This window comes from Lasiodiplodia theobromae, assembly GCF_012971845.1.
Source record: "Lasiodiplodia theobromae strain AM2As chromosome Unknown scaffold_27, whole genome shotgun sequence".
Classification (NCBI taxonomy): domain Eukaryota; kingdom Fungi; phylum Ascomycota; class Dothideomycetes; order Botryosphaeriales; family Botryosphaeriaceae; genus Lasiodiplodia; species Lasiodiplodia theobromae.
The window spans coordinates 206,128-224,420 of NW_023336477.1; the positions used below are offsets into that span (position 1 = coordinate 206,128).

General features: G+C 55.2%; 7 protein-coding genes across 7 annotated transcripts; 3 read left to right on the forward strand and 4 right to left on the reverse strand.

The window, feature by feature from the left end:
• Positions 1 to 705: 705 nt before the first annotated feature.
• Positions 706 to 3,137, reverse strand: LTHEOB_8494 (ABC transporter; the record flags this gene model as incomplete). The annotated part of the gene is made up of 2 exons (XM_035517977.1): positions 706 to 1,245; positions 1,299 to 3,137. The coding sequence occupies 2 exons, from the start codon at positions 3,135 to 3,137 to the stop codon at positions 706 to 708; spliced, it is 2,379 nt and encodes a 792-aa protein (XP_035370200.1).
• Positions 3,138 to 3,624: 487 nt separating this feature from the next.
• LTHEOB_8495 (HSP90 co-chaperone cdc37) lies at positions 3,625 to 5,287 on the forward strand (the record flags this gene model as incomplete). Its single annotated transcript, XM_035517978.1, has 3 exons — positions 3,625 to 3,648; positions 3,762 to 4,723; positions 4,777 to 5,287. The coding sequence occupies 3 exons, from the start codon at positions 3,625 to 3,627 to the stop codon at positions 5,285 to 5,287; spliced, it is 1,497 nt and encodes a 498-aa protein (XP_035370201.1).
• Positions 5,288 to 5,739: 452 nt separating this feature from the next.
• Positions 5,740 to 9,281, forward strand: LTHEOB_8496 (GTPase activating protein; the record flags this gene model as incomplete). Its single annotated transcript, XM_035517979.1, has 4 exons — positions 5,740 to 6,538; positions 6,588 to 6,939; positions 6,990 to 7,831; positions 7,885 to 9,281. The coding sequence occupies 4 exons, from the start codon at positions 5,740 to 5,742 to the stop codon at positions 9,279 to 9,281; spliced, it is 3,390 nt and encodes a 1,129-aa protein (XP_035370202.1).
• A 1,592-nt stretch (positions 9,282 to 10,873) lies between these two features.
• On the forward strand, positions 10,874 to 11,826 carry LTHEOB_8497 (BTB/POZ domain containing protein; the record flags this gene model as incomplete). Its single annotated transcript, XM_035517980.1, has 3 exons — positions 10,874 to 10,920; positions 11,131 to 11,266; positions 11,329 to 11,826. 3 exons carry the CDS (start codon positions 10,874 to 10,876, stop codon positions 11,824 to 11,826), a joined length of 681 nt encoding a protein of 226 aa, XP_035370203.1.
• Positions 11,827 to 12,145: 319 nt separating this feature from the next.
• LTHEOB_8498 (Histone acetylase complex subunit) lies at positions 12,146 to 13,730 on the reverse strand (the record flags this gene model as incomplete). The annotated part of the gene is made up of 2 exons (XM_035517981.1): positions 12,146 to 12,754; positions 12,843 to 13,730. The coding sequence occupies 2 exons, from the start codon at positions 13,728 to 13,730 to the stop codon at positions 12,146 to 12,148; spliced, it is 1,497 nt and encodes a 498-aa protein (XP_035370204.1).
• A 482-nt stretch (positions 13,731 to 14,212) lies between these two features.
• On the reverse strand, positions 14,213 to 15,766 carry LTHEOB_8499 (DEAD/DEAH box helicase; the record flags this gene model as incomplete). Its single annotated transcript, XM_035517982.1, has 3 exons — positions 14,213 to 14,737; positions 14,820 to 15,554; positions 15,644 to 15,766. 3 exons carry the CDS (start codon positions 15,764 to 15,766, stop codon positions 14,213 to 14,215), a joined length of 1,383 nt encoding a protein of 460 aa, XP_035370205.1.
• A 547-nt stretch (positions 15,767 to 16,313) lies between these two features.
• On the reverse strand, positions 16,314 to 18,244 carry LTHEOB_8500 (BTB/POZ domain containing protein; the record flags this gene model as incomplete). The annotated part of the gene is made up of 5 exons (XM_035517985.1): positions 16,314 to 17,051; positions 17,104 to 17,233; positions 17,304 to 17,461; positions 17,950 to 17,977; positions 18,036 to 18,244. 5 exons carry the CDS (start codon positions 18,242 to 18,244, stop codon positions 16,314 to 16,316), a joined length of 1,263 nt encoding a protein of 420 aa, XP_035370206.1.
• Between the last annotated feature and the right edge of the window lie 49 nt (positions 18,245 to 18,293).

The following is an 18,293-nucleotide window of genomic DNA, read 5'->3' on the forward strand; positions in this document are numbered from 1 at the left end:
ATTCAATTTGGGATTGCTCGATGCGGGTGAGATGTATGACGTCAACGGCAGGGCCGTTGTTTGGGCGAGGAGCTTCGATGGTGTGGGGTAAAAAAAGTTTCTGGAATCCAGACGCGATCTGGGCCAGGGATCTGGGGCTGGTGGAGCTGCTGCTTTGGTAAGGTTGCTTAGGGATGGTAGCGAGGCTGGATGTTGACAGGGGCACATGAGAGGTAAGCAGCACGTTGAGAGGACTGGCGCAGGGTAATAATATACATCCACTTGCTTCAAGTCTCGGCCAACATTCCGGGACTTCTTCGCACGGCCAAGCGCTAATGGTCAAGGTACAAGGTAAGAGGAGAGCTTAGTGATCTGTAGCCAAGAGAGATTATTCCCGATCCGCGTCGTCAGCCGCAATCAGGGCGGCCAGCTGGGGGGTGCAGACATCACCTCATCCACAGCTCGTGCTCTCCTGATGCAAAGAGGGGAGCTTTCTTACCACCCTTTTCTCCGTAATTGCCCACAAAACCAAAACAAATCCTCGCCCAATGCTCCCAAAAGCACATTACCTCTAAATCAAACTCCTCTACAGCTTGCAGCGCGCGGCTAACCTTCCGTGGTTGTCGCGGGCGATGAAAATTTGTTCGCGCCGGTTTGCGGCTGTCGCTGTCCCGGCTCGGCCCGTACAAGGCAGGCTGAATCCTGCCCGATTAGGCAACTTCCCTTTCACCGATCGTGCGTCTTGGTCCGTTCCATCACCACCTCGCCTGACGTGACATTTTCCTTTCGCGTCTTGGCGACCTCATCGTCGATAACCTCTTCGCCTTCGCTGTCTGATTCGAGCTCTGCCTCGATTTCCTCCGTCTCCGTGACGTGGTTGTCGCGTCTTGTCGCTGACATTGATTCACCGCCACTCATTTGCCACTCCATGAGCTTGGAGAAGGCCCCGTCGGGACGGGTCGAGAGCTCGGCATATGTGCCCTCTTCCGCGACACGGCCATCCGTGCTGAGACAGATGATGCGGTCCGATCGCTTGATCGTAGACAGACGATGAGCGATGCTGATGGTAGTGTTGTTACCTCTGAGCAAAGCGCCGAGAGCTTGGTTGACGAGCGTTTCCGACTCGGCATCCAGGGCACTGGTGGCTTCGTCCAGAATCAGAATGTCGGGCTGCTTGAGAAGGGCGCGTGCGATGGCGATGCGCTGTTTCTGACCGCCGGAGAGCTGCGTACCCCGTGCGCCAACGTGGGTTTCAAGACCGTCGGGCTGTCAAACACATTAGTCTTCAGAACCCAACTTAGGCAATGCAGTCCACTTACGAAATCGCTAATGAATTGACAGTTGGCCTTTCTCGCCGCCGCAACGATCTCGGCGCGCGTCGCATGAGGCTTGCCGTATGCAATGTTCTCCGCAATGGTCCCGGAGAACAGGACGGGCTCTTGCCCAACGAAACCAATCTTGCGGCGAAGCTGCTTGGCATTCATATCGATGATATCCTTACCATTAATCGTGATTCTGCCGGTGTTAGGCGTGTAGAATCGAAGCAGGAGACTGGCGACAGTAGACTTTCCAGCACCGCTTGGAGCGACGATGGCAACGTTGGTACCCTCTGGAATCTCAAAGTTGAGGTCTTGGAAAATAGTAACAGCGGGTCTTGTAGGGTAGCTGAAGGACACATTCTCGAACCTGATCGGCCCACGTGCCGACTTAACCGGCTGGCCAACGGTTGGTGGGATGGCCGGATCGCGATCCTGCAGTTCGAAAAGTCGACTGGCAGCGCCGACACCCTTCATCAACTCGGAGTAGAAGCCAGAGAGACCAAACATGCTGGAACCAGCATATGCCGTGTACATGAGGAAAGAAGAAAGCTCTCCAATACTGATGGAGCCGGATTTGACCATGCCACCACCAACATAGAGCACAGCCAGAATCGTGACATTGCCCATCAATCCGGTGCTTCCGAAGAACGTAGCTGCGACCAATGCTTCTCTCTTGCCGAGTTCAAATATTCTCTTGACCTGGCGGTTGTAGCGTCCCACTTCCTGGATCTCACCAGCAAAAGCTTGAGAAGTACGGACATTTCCCAGCCTTTCCTCAGCGATCTTGGTGAGGGTTCCAAGGTTCCGTTGAATCTTTCTGCTGATGTTGCGCATATACCTACCAAAGAGGAATGCAGCGACAGCAACCGGAGGGAACATGACACCGAGAACAGCGGTAAGTTTCAGCGAAACCCATCCCATCATGCCAAGACCGGCAGCTCCGCTTACAAGAGACCTGAGACCATCTGAGAGGTTCTGCGTGATACTCTTGCCGACGATGATGCTGTCAGAGCCTAGACGAGAAATGAGATCTCCCACACGGTTTGCGTCGAAGAATTCGGCATTCTGGATGAAAATTTTGCGATACAGCTGAGACCTCAACCGCGCGACGATTCTCTCACCAACGATACGGAGAATTATGATACGTCCGTAGTTGGCACCGGCTCCGAGCACGAGGACACCAGCGAGCGCTGTGTAAAAGGTCGTGATGTCAAGGTCAAAGGGAAGAGCTTTGCTATTCTCGTTGGTAGCAATATCGATGATCTTGCCAATAGAGAACGGAATGGACATGGAAACCGTGGACGAGACTAGAAGAAACATGAAAGCGAGGCCCAGCGACTTTGCTTCCGGCTTGGCAATTCTGATGAGCCTGACGATTTCTTTCATGCCACCGGCCCTGCCTTTGCCGGAACCATCCTTGCTCAGCTTGGCGCTGAGATTGACCTGAGCCGCTTGAGAAGCTTTTTCGGACTTTGTAAACTCCCGTTCATCCTCGTCCACTTCTTCCTTGTTCACGACGCCTTTGCTCTTCATCTCATCTTGGTATGATTGGCGAGCCTCGGCAAGGATTCGCGAGGTAGCGAAGACCCGCACAGGCGTCGAAAATCCATTATTGACCGGTTTGACGAGGGCAGCAGCTCGTTGGCATACGGGCGACGATGTCGGAACAAGGGATGCCTGGCGAAAGAAGGGAGAAGGCGTGGACGAGAGATTTCGGCGAGCGACAAACGGCGTGGCGGACCATTGTGCAATTGGCAGGTCGGCGAACGCCTTGACAGGCCTCACGGGAGCTGTTGGAGCGCTCAAGGCTCCGGAGAGAGCGAAGCGCGAGGTGCGCATTGTTCGGCGCATTTCGCGGCTGGCGCTGGATGAGGCAGGCGCTTTACCAGCGGCACGGACGGATGGTGTGGAAGTCGGAAACGGAGCCAGAGGTTGCGACGCGCGTGAACATGATGGTACACGTAGACGAGAGGGTTGCAGGCTCGAGACTTGCGGCGGCCGCAATCTTGGATGAGGTGCGAAGTGATGACAGCACCAGCCGCACGAAGATGTCCGGCCGGCGTCGGGTCCGCGACAAGGCCCGGGCTGCCGACTGCGTCGTGGGGTCTAACAGAATCGCGCAGAAGCTCAGAGCCTCTCTCCCCGCGCCTGGTCACAACAACTTTCTCCCTCTTTGCTGCACTCTGCCCACTTTCTTCCTGTGCACCTCTCCCGACATATCCTTTGATCCTGCGCCAGCGCTAGACAGCGCCGACTGGAAGCTCTGCGACAGCATTTCGTCATAGCCAAGCACCCCGCCATCAGCAATTCTCTACCACAGCCCAACATGCCTATTGACTACAGCAAATGGGTAAGTGCAGCATCGTTCGGGAAGCTGCAGTCCCACTGTAGCCGCCCAGATTCGAAACGTGGGCCCGGAATTTCCAAGTGGCGAGTGCGACGATGTCTAACAAGAAACTCTAGGACGCGCTGGAGCTCAGCGATGACTCCGACATCGAAGTCCACCCCAATGTCGACAAGCGCTCCTTCATCCGTGCAAAGCAGGAGCAGATCCACATGGAGCGCGCCCAGCGCCGCCACCAGATCACCACCCTGAAGTACGAACGTATCATCAACGATGGCCTTATGGAGCGTATCGACAACCTCCTCACTGCCCTGAAGTCTCACAGAGACAGCGCATCTCCTGAGAATGCCGACCAGCTCGTCTTCCAGTCTATGATGGAGTCTGCCGTCGACCCGTCACAAGACCAGCCCCCGCCACCTCCCGAGGGTGTACACACACAGATCAAGCACAAGCCCACGTGGTCACAAATGTTGGCAGCCTTGATCGATGAGGTCAAGAAGGAAGTCGACGAGAAGAAGCCAGAGAGCCGGTACGAGGGCTTCATCACTCAGGTGCAATCGCACAGGGACAGGGTGGCTGGTCTGCAAAAGGAGCTCCTGGCCAAGCTTGCCGAGCTGGAGAAGGAGGACAAGAAGCACATCACCAGCGATGATATCCACACGGGCTTCGATTACTCGAACGTCAAGAAGGGCGAGCAGGCCTCGTCCTCGTCAAAGCCTGCGCAGCAGGAATCGGTTGAGCTCCTCAATCCTGGCCGTCCGGACATGTCTCGCACCGACACTGGCCAATCTTCTGGCGCTGATGCGGATGTGGAGGACGATGACCCTGACAACATCAAGGCCAGCCCCGATGCGAAGGCCTTCGCCAAGATCAAGATGGATGATTACCGCACCAGTCTGCAATTCATTTCGACGCACCCGAATATTCTCAAGGAAAGGGAGACGGATGGCTTGTTGGTTGAGGCCTTCGATGCGGAGCTCGAGGGAAAGCATGCGTATGCCCACCAGTGCGTGCATGCAGCGCTGCTTATCCAGTACTGCCGCCAGCTTGGCAAGGACGGCGTGCAGCTTTTCTTCAAGCGGTAAGCATTACACGAGCTACTCAACATTGCAATGTTCACTAACAGGAGTGCAGTATCACGACCAAAGACCACCAAGCGCGGAAGCTCTTCAGGGACGATGTGGACAACACGTATAGGCGCATCAATACGCGTGCGGCTGAGATCCTCGAAGAGCGCAAGAACAACCCCGAACCCGAAGGTGTTGAGCAAATTCAGTTGCACGCCGTTGATCCCAACACGACAATTAACATCCGCGTCCCCCTGCCCATCGATGAGTCGAATCCGGACTCGCTGAGCGATGACAACAAGATCGCACGGACAATCTTCGAGACGTTCCCGCCAGGCCTGCAGCGGGCTCTGGAAAGCGGCAAGCTTGATGAAGTGAACAAGGTTCTGGCGAAGATGAGCGTGGACGAGGCGGAGCAGGTGGTGGAACAGCTCGGCAATGGCGGCATGCTCAGCCTGGAGGAGGGCGTGATTGACGCAACTACGGAGGAGGGCCAGGCCAAGGTCAAGGAGATTGAGAAGACGGGCCGCATGCCGGGCGAGGTGGACGAGGCGCAGCTGGCGGCAGACCCGGAGTAAACGGCACATTGGCATGCAAAGGGCGTTGGTGGTCAGAATGGGTTTCTGCATAGGATATGGATTGGTGACTGTATCAAAAACATCGGGATAAAATGCATGTGGTATTCATAGCTGCTTCGCGTGTCTCTTGGCGGCGGTGTTGAGGCTGCGGCGTGGGCGCGGGCACGACCAGGGTGCTTGAGTAGTGACGCAGGCTCGAACTCGGGGGCGCTGAAGTCATCCTTCCCTTTCCGCGGTTTCGCCGATCGCAGCACGGGAATGCTCCACGGCGGCCTTCTCGGTGTCACAACCGCTTCTCAGCCCTACATACCAAGCTCCCCTCACAGCTCCCGCCGAGTATTCCGTCTTGCCTGCCACGTAGTATGAAGCGTCAGTCCGCGCGCTCTCGGCCCTGACCTCTCCATGCGCCGCTGACCCCCGATCCAGCTAAATGAGCCCCTCCATCCGCGACCATGTTCAACCTCTCGAACTTGGTGCAGAAAGCTCAGTCGTTCATTGAGCCGTCGCTCTCCCTCGCCAGCCCTGGCTCCGACCGCCGTCCCTCCAAAGCGGCCCTCTTCCGTCACCAATTCCGCCTGCCCGAGTCGCAGAACCCCCTCCAGGAGATCGCCGCCGAGCTGACACTCCCCGGCCACCACACCACCCGCACAAGCACCGACAGCCAGCACGCAGACCGCCACCAGGGCAACCACTATGTCGGCAAGCTTCACCTAAGCGAGCAGTTCCTCTGCTTCTCCACCCAGGGCTCCAGCTTCCTGTCCACCGCCAGCCTCAGCGCTAGCTCCGTCTTCACCGGCCAGACCCACGGCGCCGGCCCCGCAGGCAATGGCTTCACCATCCCCCTTTGCGCCGTCCGCCGCGTCGAGCGCCTGCACAGCCAGAGCTATATGTTCGCACTGGCCATCACAACCATAAATGGCATGGTCGACGCGAACCGCGCGAAGAAGGAGGGCATCGTACCGCAGAAGCTGACCATACAGCTGGCGGGAAGCAGACAGCAGTGCGAGCGCTTCTGCGACGCGCTCAAGCGCGGACTGCGCGAAGGAGTGAAGGACGTCGAGAACCTCAAAACCGTCGTGCAGACTTGCTACTCTGAGTACCTGCTCTCCGACGATGCGAGCGCAAAGGATGGCGATACCCCTAAACGCCAACCGCCCGATACGGGTTTGGGCATGCAGTTCAAGTACCCTGGAAACCCACGGAAGCTGCGCGAGCCGACCAAGATAAGACTATGGCGGGAGTATCTGCGAGGTATGTCGTTTTCATGATCCATGATCGACGGCGAGCTAATACCCAGCAGAGAACGGCCGAAACGCAACACTCATTCGCCAACCTACATTCCACAAGCTCATCCGCGTCGGTCTACCAAACCGCCTGAGAGGCGAAATCTGGGAGCTTACCTCGGGATCATTCGTTCTCCGCCTCCAAAACCCCAAACTGTACGAAGAGACGCTCTCGAAGAACACCGGACGGGAATCGCTGGCTATAGATGAGATTGAGAAAGACCTTAACAGAAGTTTACCGGAATATCCTGGCTTCCAAAGTGACGAGGGTATCGATCGCCTCAGGCGCGTCTTGACCGCATACAGTTGGATAAACCCCGAGGTCGGATATTGTCAAGCTATGAACATAGTCGTGGCTGCGCTCCTTATGTATGTGGTTCGTCTGATCTCGAATCTGTTGATGGAACTGATTTTTGCAGCTACATGTCCGAACCCCAAGCCTTCTTTCTCCTTTCCATCCTTTGCGACCGCCTACTACCAGGATACTATTCCACCACCATGTACGGAACATTACTTGACCAACGAGTCTTCGAATCCCTCGTCGAGAAGACCATGCCTATCCTCTGGGAGCACCTTCAGAAGTATGATATTCAGCTATCGGTCGTATCTCTTCCTTGGTTCCTTTCTCTGTACATCAACTCGATGCCTTTGATTTTCGCCTTCCGCGTTTTGGATGTCTTCTTCTTAGAGGGTCCCAAGGTTCTGTTCCAGATCGGACTCGCAATCCTGCGCATCAACGGAGAAGAGCTGCTGGATGCCACCGACGATGGAACTTTTATCTCGGTTCTGAAAACTTACTTCGCTCGCCTGGACGAGTCGGCTCATCCCAAGTCGGACAACCCCAAGCTGAGAGCGGTTACGAGGTTCCAGGAGCTTATGGTTATCGCGTTCAAGGAGTTCGCTGGGATTACGCAGAACACTATTTCCGAGCAACGGGCGAAACACAAGGATGCCGTCCTGGACAATATTGAGAATTTCGCAAAGCGGACCTCATTACGGAATTTGGGGTCGGAAAGCAAGAAGCTGAGCGTGAACGATCTCGGATTCTTGTACGACCGCTTCTACGGCGTCCTGTATGAGCGCCAGCAAAGAGCCCAGCAAGCCAAGCAGGAAGAGGAGCGGAAAGAACGCGCGAGTAAGATGAGAGCCTCTCAGCTCATTACTGGCTTTTCATTCGGAGGTGATGTCGAGAAGGGTAGAGTCGCTCTTGGCCCGAGCCCTACGCAGATGGACTACGATGCGTTCAGAGAGTTCCTTGCAGGTATGTTCAGAGCTGTCTCGTTGATCTTGTTCGATATTTGCTGACGTAATCAGGCATTGCCAAATGGGCTGTCACGGATTCTCCAACACCGCCGAATGAACAAGAGAAGCAAACACATTCATATTTCGGAAACAACCGGACCAAGACAAACTCTCCGTGGGGATCTGGTCCCGAGCCTGCAGACCATGAATTCATGCAACGGATATTCCGCAAATGGAACAGGAGCGAAGAAGACGACGACACACTGAATCTGCAAGATGTCGTTTCCGGATTTGCCGCAGTGAAAGGCAACAAGGACATTATGGCGAACATCCAGTACTTCTTCGAGCTTTACGATGACGATAATGATGGCAGGGTGGATCGCGAGGGTATACTGAGGATTTCTGAAGCTTTACTGTTCTTGACGAGGAGGGGATTGGACGACGGCGCTTCCCCTAAGGCCTCTACGAGCGAGTTGGCCTTGGCCGCTGATGCTGAAGGAAGGGCCGACGAGTCGATCCTCAACAGCATCTCGGCGTTCATTCGACGCTGCTTCGAATACGCCGATCCCGATCATGAAATGAACAAGAACCAGGACGTCAAGGATTCGGCAGATGCAGTCAACGACTTCAGCATCGGTGACGAGGACGACGAAGAGAATCTGCTCGACGTTGACGACAAGCCCAAGGCCGAACCCGCTCCGAAAAAGGAAGAAGAGGCCCCAGTCCCAGACGAGCCTCTACAATCGCCCAAGCCCGACGTCAAATCCGCCAACCTCGCCTTGGACCCGGCTCACCCGCTCCACATCACGCTGCCCACCTTCCGCATGGTCATCCTCGCCGACGAGAACCTCGAGCACTTCTTCGACCGCGCCTTCGCCAACTCGTTCCGCCTCTCGGACATCCCCGCCGCGACGGGCGCCAACACTCTCACCACCTTCGCCAACGCCGGCCGCACCCCGACGTCGGCATCGGCCTCGCCGTCGCTCCCGTCCGTCCCCAGCACCGGCGGCATCGTACCGCCCGGCAAGGGCCTGCGCGGCATGCTCGACAACATCGTGTCGGACGGCATGCGCGTGGCGGCCGAGGTCAAGCGCCGCATGGACGAGGCGCAGCGCGAGATGGAGCGCGCCAACGGCGGGGCCAACGGCCAGGGCGGCAGCAGCGCCAACGCTGCCGACGATGATGACGATGACGACGACGGCAGGCACTCGGGTGCTTTCGCGGAGACGCGCAGCTTGCACGAGAGGGATCGTGACCTGCTCGACGGCGCTGAGACGGCGGACGTCGAGGAAAAGGCCAAGGTGCAGGGCGAGTCCTCAGCTGGTGTGCCGAATCTGATGGATGCGGAGCCGGGAGAGGGCGGTGACAAGAGCGGTGAGGGCTTGTTGACGCCGTCGAGGGACAGGGCCGAGAGCGGGGCGAGTGGGAGTCAGAATGTTATTGAGTTTGATAGGGGGTCGACGATTTGATGGACTGAGGGAGGGTTCGGGCTTGGTGGGGTAGGGTAGGGTAGATGGTGGTGGGGGGTTATGGGCTATTCTTTTTTTGTTTTGCTGGGGGCAGATTATTCGTTTGATATGTGACTGTCGTTGGAGGCTGGAAGCAGTAAGCATTCGTGTGTGTGGGCATGCCCTGGTGGAAGAAGGGGACAATGGCGTTCATTTCTTTGTTTGTTTCCCTTTTTTCGTGCCTTGTCGGCCGTGTGTCTCTCTGTATTCCTCTTTTTTTTTCTTGGACATTTCCTTTTGGTTTGTATCACTTAAGAGAGTGTGGTGTGGTTGGTTTCTGCGCCTGCCGCCCCTTTCCCCCCCTCCCTCTTTCCCATCCATGCCAGCAGCGAAGACGGTGGTGGTTGTGATGGAGGAGGAGGGAAGAAGGGGGGAGGGAGTTGGTTGGCGCGGAGAAGAAGTAGACTCAGTCAGTTAGTGGTAGTTCTTTTCTTACCACTTTTTTTTCTTTTCTTATTGTTTTGTAGTTTAAATGAAAGACCTCTTTTGTTGAGAAGAAATACTTCCTTCTCCCTCCTTTTTTCCGCTTAGGTTGGGCTTTCTCTTGTCTCTGTTGCTTCATGTGGTCGGCGATGGTACGGGTGAAGGAGGGGGATGTGCGAATGTTTGGTGCGGCAGTGGTAGAGGCGCCGTCTTCTGTTGTCTGCCGTTCTGGCCGGCCTTCCCGTAGGCTCAACGGCAAAGTCCTCGGCGTATATAGTTTTCAGGCTAATAGACGTGTGAAGCTGGGTGTAAGAACAAAGCATTCTGTACGGAGGACGCTACCAAAAGTCCTGTCACCCCCCCCCCCCCCCCCCCCCCCCCCCCCGATGGTCCCATTGGAACACGAAATTAGTGCCGGCAGAATTAGACCAGCTGGCCACTTGAGAGCCTTTTTAAAGCGCAACGCAATGTTTAAATACCGGAAAAATTAGCTTGTATACTTGGTGAAGGCTCTAGAATATGCTAAGTATACTTTTAATGCAATTTGTGGATGAAAGAGGAGTACTCATAGAGCAGGTATCAATGCCTGTAGGCGGTAAGATAAGGCGGTGTACACCCCTGTCAGTTGGGGGATGACAGGACTTTTGGTAGCGTCCTCCGTAGTTAACGCACATCGCACAAGATCTGATACGCGAGGCTGCTGCTGGACAGGGCACGCTCCCGCTGGAGGCAGGTTCTTCTTTCAGTTCATCTTCATAGCATTTTCCGTGGCTGCTGGTTTGGTAGAGAGCTGGCCCGCCAGTGTTGCTACTCGCTGCTGCTGCTCACTTCGGTGTGCTGGATGCTTTTGAATAGCTGACAGCAACGCGCTTCAGATCCTCCGACCAAGAGCTTCAAGTGCTCCGACTTGTTGCGCAAGTGGAGTGAGCTCGTAGAAACTTCGAGATTGCCCCAGACTCAGCGGGTGCGTAGCATATTTCGTTCATTCATCGGACCCTCTTAGCCCACCGGCCGCACGTGCCTTCCCAAATCATCCGCAGGACCCTACTTTTGTACGGATTTTTTCGGCCTTGGAACTGTCACCTAACACCTCCGCACCCACCGTCGGAAGGGCTCACCTACAGCACAACATGCCTCCCATCGATCCTAGCTCAGCGCTAGGCGCGAGCATAAGCGAGTAGGTTTTTCATAACTCCTACAAGGTCGGTTCCATTAGTATTGCAACAAAATGGAGGATCTGAAGCTCTTGTCCGGATGCAAATGTTCACGTTCATATCGTACATTCATGTCCGGATAGATGCTTCAACGGCTTCTCTATTGCAATACTAAGTGGGCCGACCTTGTACCTTACACATGCGACTTATCAAAAGCTGACAACGGTGCTTAGTTATTTCGAGACTGGACTGTACAGCGACCTCCGCGTCAAGGACAGCAACGGCCATGAGTACGCTGTCCACCGCATCATCGTCTGCGGACAGAGCGCCGTTCTCACCAATGCCTGCAAGCTTGAGCATGGTTTCAGGGTACGTCAAACACTGAGTCAGTTTTCTGTAGCGCAGAATTGCTCACCTTCTTTGTTTTACAGGAAGCCCAGACTAGCGTCATTGACCTCGGACACGACGATCCTGATGCCGTGAGGGACATGCTGGAGTTCATGTACCACCATCGTTATCTGGCCTCAACCAACCATGCCATGCTGCAGCACGCCCGCGCTTATGCCATCGGCGATATCTACTTCATACCGGAACTGAAAAGTTACGCCGCTGCTGAGTTCAAGAAGCTTTCATCTAAGGGATGGAACACGGCCGATTTCACCGCCGCTGTCAGGGTCATCTACGATTCAGTTCCAATCACTGACAAACATGAGATCCGAGACATCATGACCAGCGTTATCGCAGAGCACTACGACGTTTTGCTCGCGAAGCCCGAGTTCGAGGCCGTCTTGGATGACTTCAGTGTACTTGGGAAGGAAATTCTACGCGCTTTGGCGAGAGCCAAAGCTGAGCGTAGGCCCTATGTGCAGAGTGGTCAGCCGTCCGTCGATATGAGACGCGTGATGCGGCATTTAAGGATAGACAATTGATTGCCTCGGCCTATGTGCGCTCTGTCTCAACAACGGTAGCACCACGCACACCTCTGAGATGGCTATTAACCAGTCAGCCTCAGAGAATCACCGCCTATCCAGACTGTGGTTATTACCGTCCGGACAGTAGCTTTAAGTACCACTAAAAAGAGCAAATCATTTGGAACCCACTACAGCTACACAAATATTAGAGAAGCCTGTGCACACCCGAGGAACCTTCACAAATTATCTGACCTAGCACTCCGCGCTTCTGAATGAGCCCATCGTCCCATGTCCCACAGAACTGACGCTCTCCCTGTGTGTCCCCAGAAGCAGAAGCCTAAGTCTCCTCATCATCCACACCCTCCCCAGCACTGTTATCCGAGTCCTCCCCAGCACTACTGTCCGAGTCCTCCTCAGAACCACCGGCCTCCCCAGCACCGCCGTCCACGTCCTTGTCTTCCGTACCGCCTTCCCTAGCAGTACGGTACTTCTCCTTCTTCTTCTCCTCCGCCTTCAGCACATCCTCCTCAAACGCCGGCACCTTCTTACAAGCGCACCTAAACGCACCCTCGTTCCATGATCCCTCCCCGCGCGCAACAGCCCACTCGACAAACCTGTCCTTCAGCTCCCTCAGCAGCAACCTGTCGTTCTCTCCGTACTGCTCGAGCGCGTACACGGTCTTGACCGCGTGGACGATGGTGGACGGCTTCCTGCAGCGGGCGAGGTAATCGGTGCTACCGAGAAGAAGCCCGTTGACGGCGTCGCGCATGCCGAAGACGCCGTACTTGTCGCCTGCGGCGAGCGCGTGGGCGAGGTACTGGATGGAGAGGTCTTTGGCCTGGATGTCGTCGGGGACGTCGAAGGAGCGGGGGCCGTCGGCGATCATGGCGGCGATGGCGCGGATGCCGTGGAGGTGGTCGGGGAGCTCGTAGATCTCGTGGAGGAACTGGTGGAGTGTTTGGTTAGAACTTTTTCTTTTGGCGTGTGGAGGTGGAGGAGGAGGAGGAGGAGGGGGTTTGCTTTTTTTTACTTACGTGGTATTCTTCGCCAAAACAATCTTTGGACCAGGCTTTGGTGGGAGCACACTCGTAAAGAAACTTGCTCTGCTCCAGGACGTCCTTGCGGGTGAGGAGGTATCTCTTGTCGTTCTCGGGGTCGACGAGGGTGACGTAGCGCTCGTCGGCGAAGAAGTCGCTCCAGCTCTTCTCGTCCATCTTGACCTTCTTGTTCTTCCACTTGATTCGGATATCCTTCTGCCTCTTCATCGCCTTCTTGACATCCTTGTGGAACGGATGCAACCCATCTGGGTACATGATGACATTTTTGCCGAAAAGGTCCGGGCAATCGTACGCGATATCGAGGTAATTATCGGCCGCAAATCGGACGGCATAACGCTTGAGCAAGGGGATGTAGCTGGGCATGAAGCTGTCCGGGCGGGGCGCGCGCCTGGAGAAGGATAGTTCACCGGAAGTCATCTCGTCCCAGCCCTCGGGCAGGTCAGGCCTGTAGAGAGCGCCAACGGTGTCTGCAAGGTCGGCGTACTTGTACCTCATCTTGGGAAAGAGGTCTTTGTAAAGCTTCACGGTGTCGTCGAACATGTCTACGGCGCGAATCACCATTTCGTAGACATGATACTTCTCGCCGACGCGAACGACGTCCAGCAAGTTTCCGAGTATGGCTCTACGGTCCTCCCAATGTGGGAAGTTGTTGAACTTGCCGTGCTGAAGGACTTGGACCATGACCTCTACGGTGTCGGGCGGGTCTGGAAACTTGACGATCGCATCGTCCGAGGTGGAGTCCTTCTCACGAGGGGGGGCGTGCTCAAGGAACGATTCCAGTTTGTTTTTGGCGATGAGCTTGACGGGCAAGACATACTTTTTGTCCCGCACGTCGATGAGGGTGATGCGCTTTGGAATCTCCATGTTGAGTGCGCCGAGGTTGGTGGAGAGTAGAAGTGTAGTGACAAGGCGGAGGTTTTTTATAGACGGCGGCGCACCTACCCGCCGCGCATGACGGAAGATTTCGTTTGCCGGGCAACCACCCGGGAAAACTCCAGCACGTTCACTTGTGAAAACCTAGGAAAGAGAAGAAAGCTTGTCCCAGTTCTATGAGGTTCTTTTTTTGCTCATGTCGTGGGTAGTTGAAGCTATCGTCCGGATGAGAATGTCGAATTTAAAATTCTACATACACGTCCGGATGATAGCTTCAGCTACCCGCATGTGTTTTTTTTTTTTTGAGAAGAGCTGGAGCATAGTTATGCCTGGGGCCTTAGGGACCCCCTGTATCTACAGTTTCGGGGAAAGCCCCAAGTCTTTCTAAGAGCCCAATACACTAAGCCTTTCTTTGAACTACCGAATCCCGCAATTGATGATGCTCTTTGGCACTCTCAGCGTACGCAGAAGAACTAGGTCTCGCCATGCTCCACACCCACATCAGAACCATCATCATCACCATTGTCCGCGCCCGCTTCGCCAAGGCCCCTCTTCAACCGTTCCTCGCGCACGCCTTCGTCGAACTCAGGAAAATCCTCGAAGAGGTCCTTGTACACGTCGATCTGCAGGATGCCTTCATACCGCTCGGCAAAGTATCCAACAATGCAGTTCAACAGTTCGTTCAGGTCCTCATCCCTCACAACTTCGTAGTTAAGCTTGAAGATGGCCCTGACAGCCTCGGCGATGACGTGCGGCTCGTTGCAGCGGTCCAGATACTTCTCACGGGCGAGGGCGCGGGAGATGCCCTCGAACATGGGGGTAATCTCGTACTTGTAGCCAACGACCATGGCGTTGGTGAGCCACTCGACCGCGAGGCCGGCGTCGTGCTCAAAGCGGTTGGGGACGTGGAAGTTGTCGGCGCCGTCTTCGAGCACGTGGATCATGGCCTCGATGCCGCACGGGTGGTCGTCGGGAAGCTTGTAGATGGCGTGGCCGAACTGTGTGTGGGTTTGTGGTGGTCAGTCTTCCCTCTTCCTAAAGCTAAGTGAGGGAGTTTGGGTGGGAATTTTTTCAACTTACCATAAAACCGAATTCAGGACCCGGAGCGACCCAGAGGAACTTGCTGTTCTGGGAGGCCTTCTCGAGAGTCGTGACCCACTGCTTTCCCTCGCGGTCGATGATGGTGATGAAGCGCTCCTCACCAAAGAAGTCGTCCCAGTCCACGACGCCGCCCGCAACCTCCTCCTTCTTCTCAAGCACGCCGTCAACATCGCCGCCGCCGCCGCCGCCGCCGTCGCTGCCAGCATCATCACCATCACCACGCATCATCTTCGCCGCCCTCAGCACATCGCTGCAGAACGCATACTCCTTGTCGATAAACAGCATGACATACGCCTCATCCTCCATCATCTTCTCGCACCGCTCAGCCGCATACTCGACAACGAGGCGCTTCAGCTCCGGGACGTTCACGCGGCGCACGACGCGCATGGCCTGGTGGTTGAACTGCTTGTGGGGATGCGGGTCGGGCGCGTAGGCGGCCTGCACGGCGGCGACGAAGTCGGCCGCGAACGCCGCGTTGCCGGAAGGAGAAGAAGGGAACTGCTTGAGATGCTCGCGGAAGAGCTGGAGCGCCTGGAGAGTCATGCGGTCGAGGCGGTAGGTGTCGGCGAGGATCAGCGCGTCGGCGAGGAAGGTGAGCTTCTTGTGCGCCGCGTTCGGCGGGACGGTCAGGGCGTCGTGCTGCAGGACGTGGATGAGGGCCAGGATGGCGGCTTGCGGGACTGCGGGAAGCTTGATGACCGTGTCGCCGTTAGACTGGCCCGGGATGGCAGTAGGTTAGTGCTTGCGACGACGGTCGAGAGAGAGAGAGAAAGAGGAGAGTATGGGCGGGTGTTTGTACGTACGGTATATTCGGCCTCTTCGAGAACTTCCTTGAAGAACGCGGGGAATTTTTTGTAGACCGCCTCTTGGAGGGGGGCAATGTATATACCGTTGACCCCGTCGGTGAAGGTCAGTTTGGAATGCATGTTGGACTTGGAGTGCCGTTTGAGCCTATATGGATGGTGGAGAGTCGAAGTGCAGTGGCGCAGAGGAGACGTTTTTATAGCCTCATGGCGCGCGCAGGCACACGACCTGCAGATGGCCAAAGCTTCCACTTGCCAGCCGGGCAACCACTGCAGCAAGCGCCAGTCCATTCACCAAAGCTTGCCCCAGTCCTGTGACGTCCACCCAAGCTACATGCCTCTCTGAGCACGAGCCACCCACCTCTACTTCCACAGGCTATGACAAAGTCCAAAACACAGCCAAAGTCACCCTCTTTCATTTTCAAACACTTGGTTGACTGCTCCAGAAGTATGCATACGGCGGCTGCGGACTGACTTCTTCGGCGGCTCCAGCATAGCTCATCATCTGAACGATTTGGCCGATAGCACAGTCTCGGGACTCTCACGATTCAACCGTAACATCCATTTCTCAACGTCTATGCTCACACTTTCAGTAAGAGACCCGGACCCGGAGATGATATATTGTTCAATGCTATTCAAGCTACCGGACTGAAAATTCCAGTCTTTTCCCTCAAGCTATCGGCTGAGCTATGAATGGTTCTCGAACCTTATGCGCCTCCCAAGAGATGGCTAGCCTGACGCGTCCGCAGCCTGGGCAGCCAACCTTGACGCGGCCGTCTGGCATAAGCATTTGAAACTTTTTGGGGCACGAAGGGCACTTGTAATCGACCTTGCGGAGGCGAGAGACCGTTTGTTCCAGCTCATCAATGCAACGTTCCTTGCTCTTCAGCTTCAACTCTTTTCGCTTATTCTCCTCGACCAGGTCATGCATGATTTTCTCCATAAGCTCCGGCGCCTCGGACGTCATGCGCTGGAACAGGCTTTTAGAGGTAAGCTCCACCAGGTGCTGTTCGGCGTACTTGATGAGATCTCCGCGAAGGTGACAGACGAAATCAGGAACGCCTGAGTAGATGGCCTGGGCGAGCTGAGGGAAGACGTCAATGATGTTATCTTTTTCCAGAGCGAGCTTGATAAGCTTGGAAGTTTCATCCTCGAGCTTTGGAACCCGGTAGATGATCGAGACGATGTAGACTTCCGCGTGAGCAAGTATAGCTTTAGCATACTCGTCGGGAGGTAATCCAGTAGGGCCAGGCTCGTTATCAGAAGGAGTATCGTGAGACATTGTCTGATCAGGACCAGGGTTCTCTGGTTGTTCTGTGGTAGTGTATTGTCCCGTGTAGAAGAATTTCACCATGTGCCGAATCGCCTGGGGTGGATCGTCCTTCAAGTGGATAACTCCGGAGCTCTCCTATGCGAGAACTGAGTGAGAACAAACTTCTATACAATAGGAAGAATTATACCTTGAATCCTGGCTTCAGTGCGTTCGCGAAGAACTCGCATTGCGTGCAGATCACCGAGCGGTGGCACTTGATTTCCGTGCCGTCACTGAGGCAAAGCGTCAGGTCCGTATACTTGCCATTCTCCGCATCCCTGTGGAAGACTTAGTTAGCTAACTCTGCTCAGTACAGGTGAGGCAAAGAAATTGAGGTCATTCACTTACTTGTAGAGAATGTTCGGCAACAACGACATTTTGAGTGCCGCTGCGCACCAACGCGCCTTGTGGGTGCGGCCTTGCTTGCTTGTATACTCGCCTTGACTGTTTGGCTTCGGTGATGTTAAGCTGATGTCCAGGAAGCTGGAACGAAGTCTGATGTTGGGCTTTTACAAGGCATGCATGGAGCATGGCATGTGATGATGCCAGAAGAAGGAGCGCGTACTCGTAGCGCAACAGGAAGGTCCTATCAGTAAAAACCAGCAGGCTACCAAATAAGGGAAGAGCGAGCCCGGCAGTGATGGTTCTGCGCGCAGTGAAACTGATCGACGGTGAAAGCCTCGATTATAGCGCTTTGAAAGTAGAACGTGGTAGCAAGATCAGATATAGTACGCGCGAATGACCGTTAATTATTTGTAACACCACATCATTTACTTCTTGCAATTACGTATTTCCCAAATATGCTTATGGGACTTAGAATTACCTGAATTATTTCTCTTCTCCTCGCGTTGACACTAACATCACTTTGAACTCCCATCCCCTTATATCCGGATAGTGAGAAGAAAAGAAAGTCCACAAGCTCTCACTATCTATAACGGGTCCTGGAGGAAGGCATAGAAGGTGGTAAGTAGTTCGGCAACTCCACAGTATTCACCGCTGTGAACAACTCAGACACCATGCGTCTACACTCATGTCAGGTCAAACATATCCGAGGGACCAGTAACACTGTCGTCAACTCACGCTCTGTGTTGCCTGTCAATCGCCCCCGCATTGGTCCCTTCCTCCAAGCTGGCGGCGTCGTTCGCGCCATTCCTCCTTTCGCGCCACGGCCCAACGACGTTGTTCCACAGCGATATTCCGAGGAACAGGATCAAAACGAATCCGAGGATGCCTCCGACGATGCTGCCTGCCAGTATCGCGTCCTTCTTTTTTCCGTCGTTCCAATCCATGGCGTTAGTTGTATTCGACGGTGGCGGGGCTAATTGGCTGGGAGAGAGG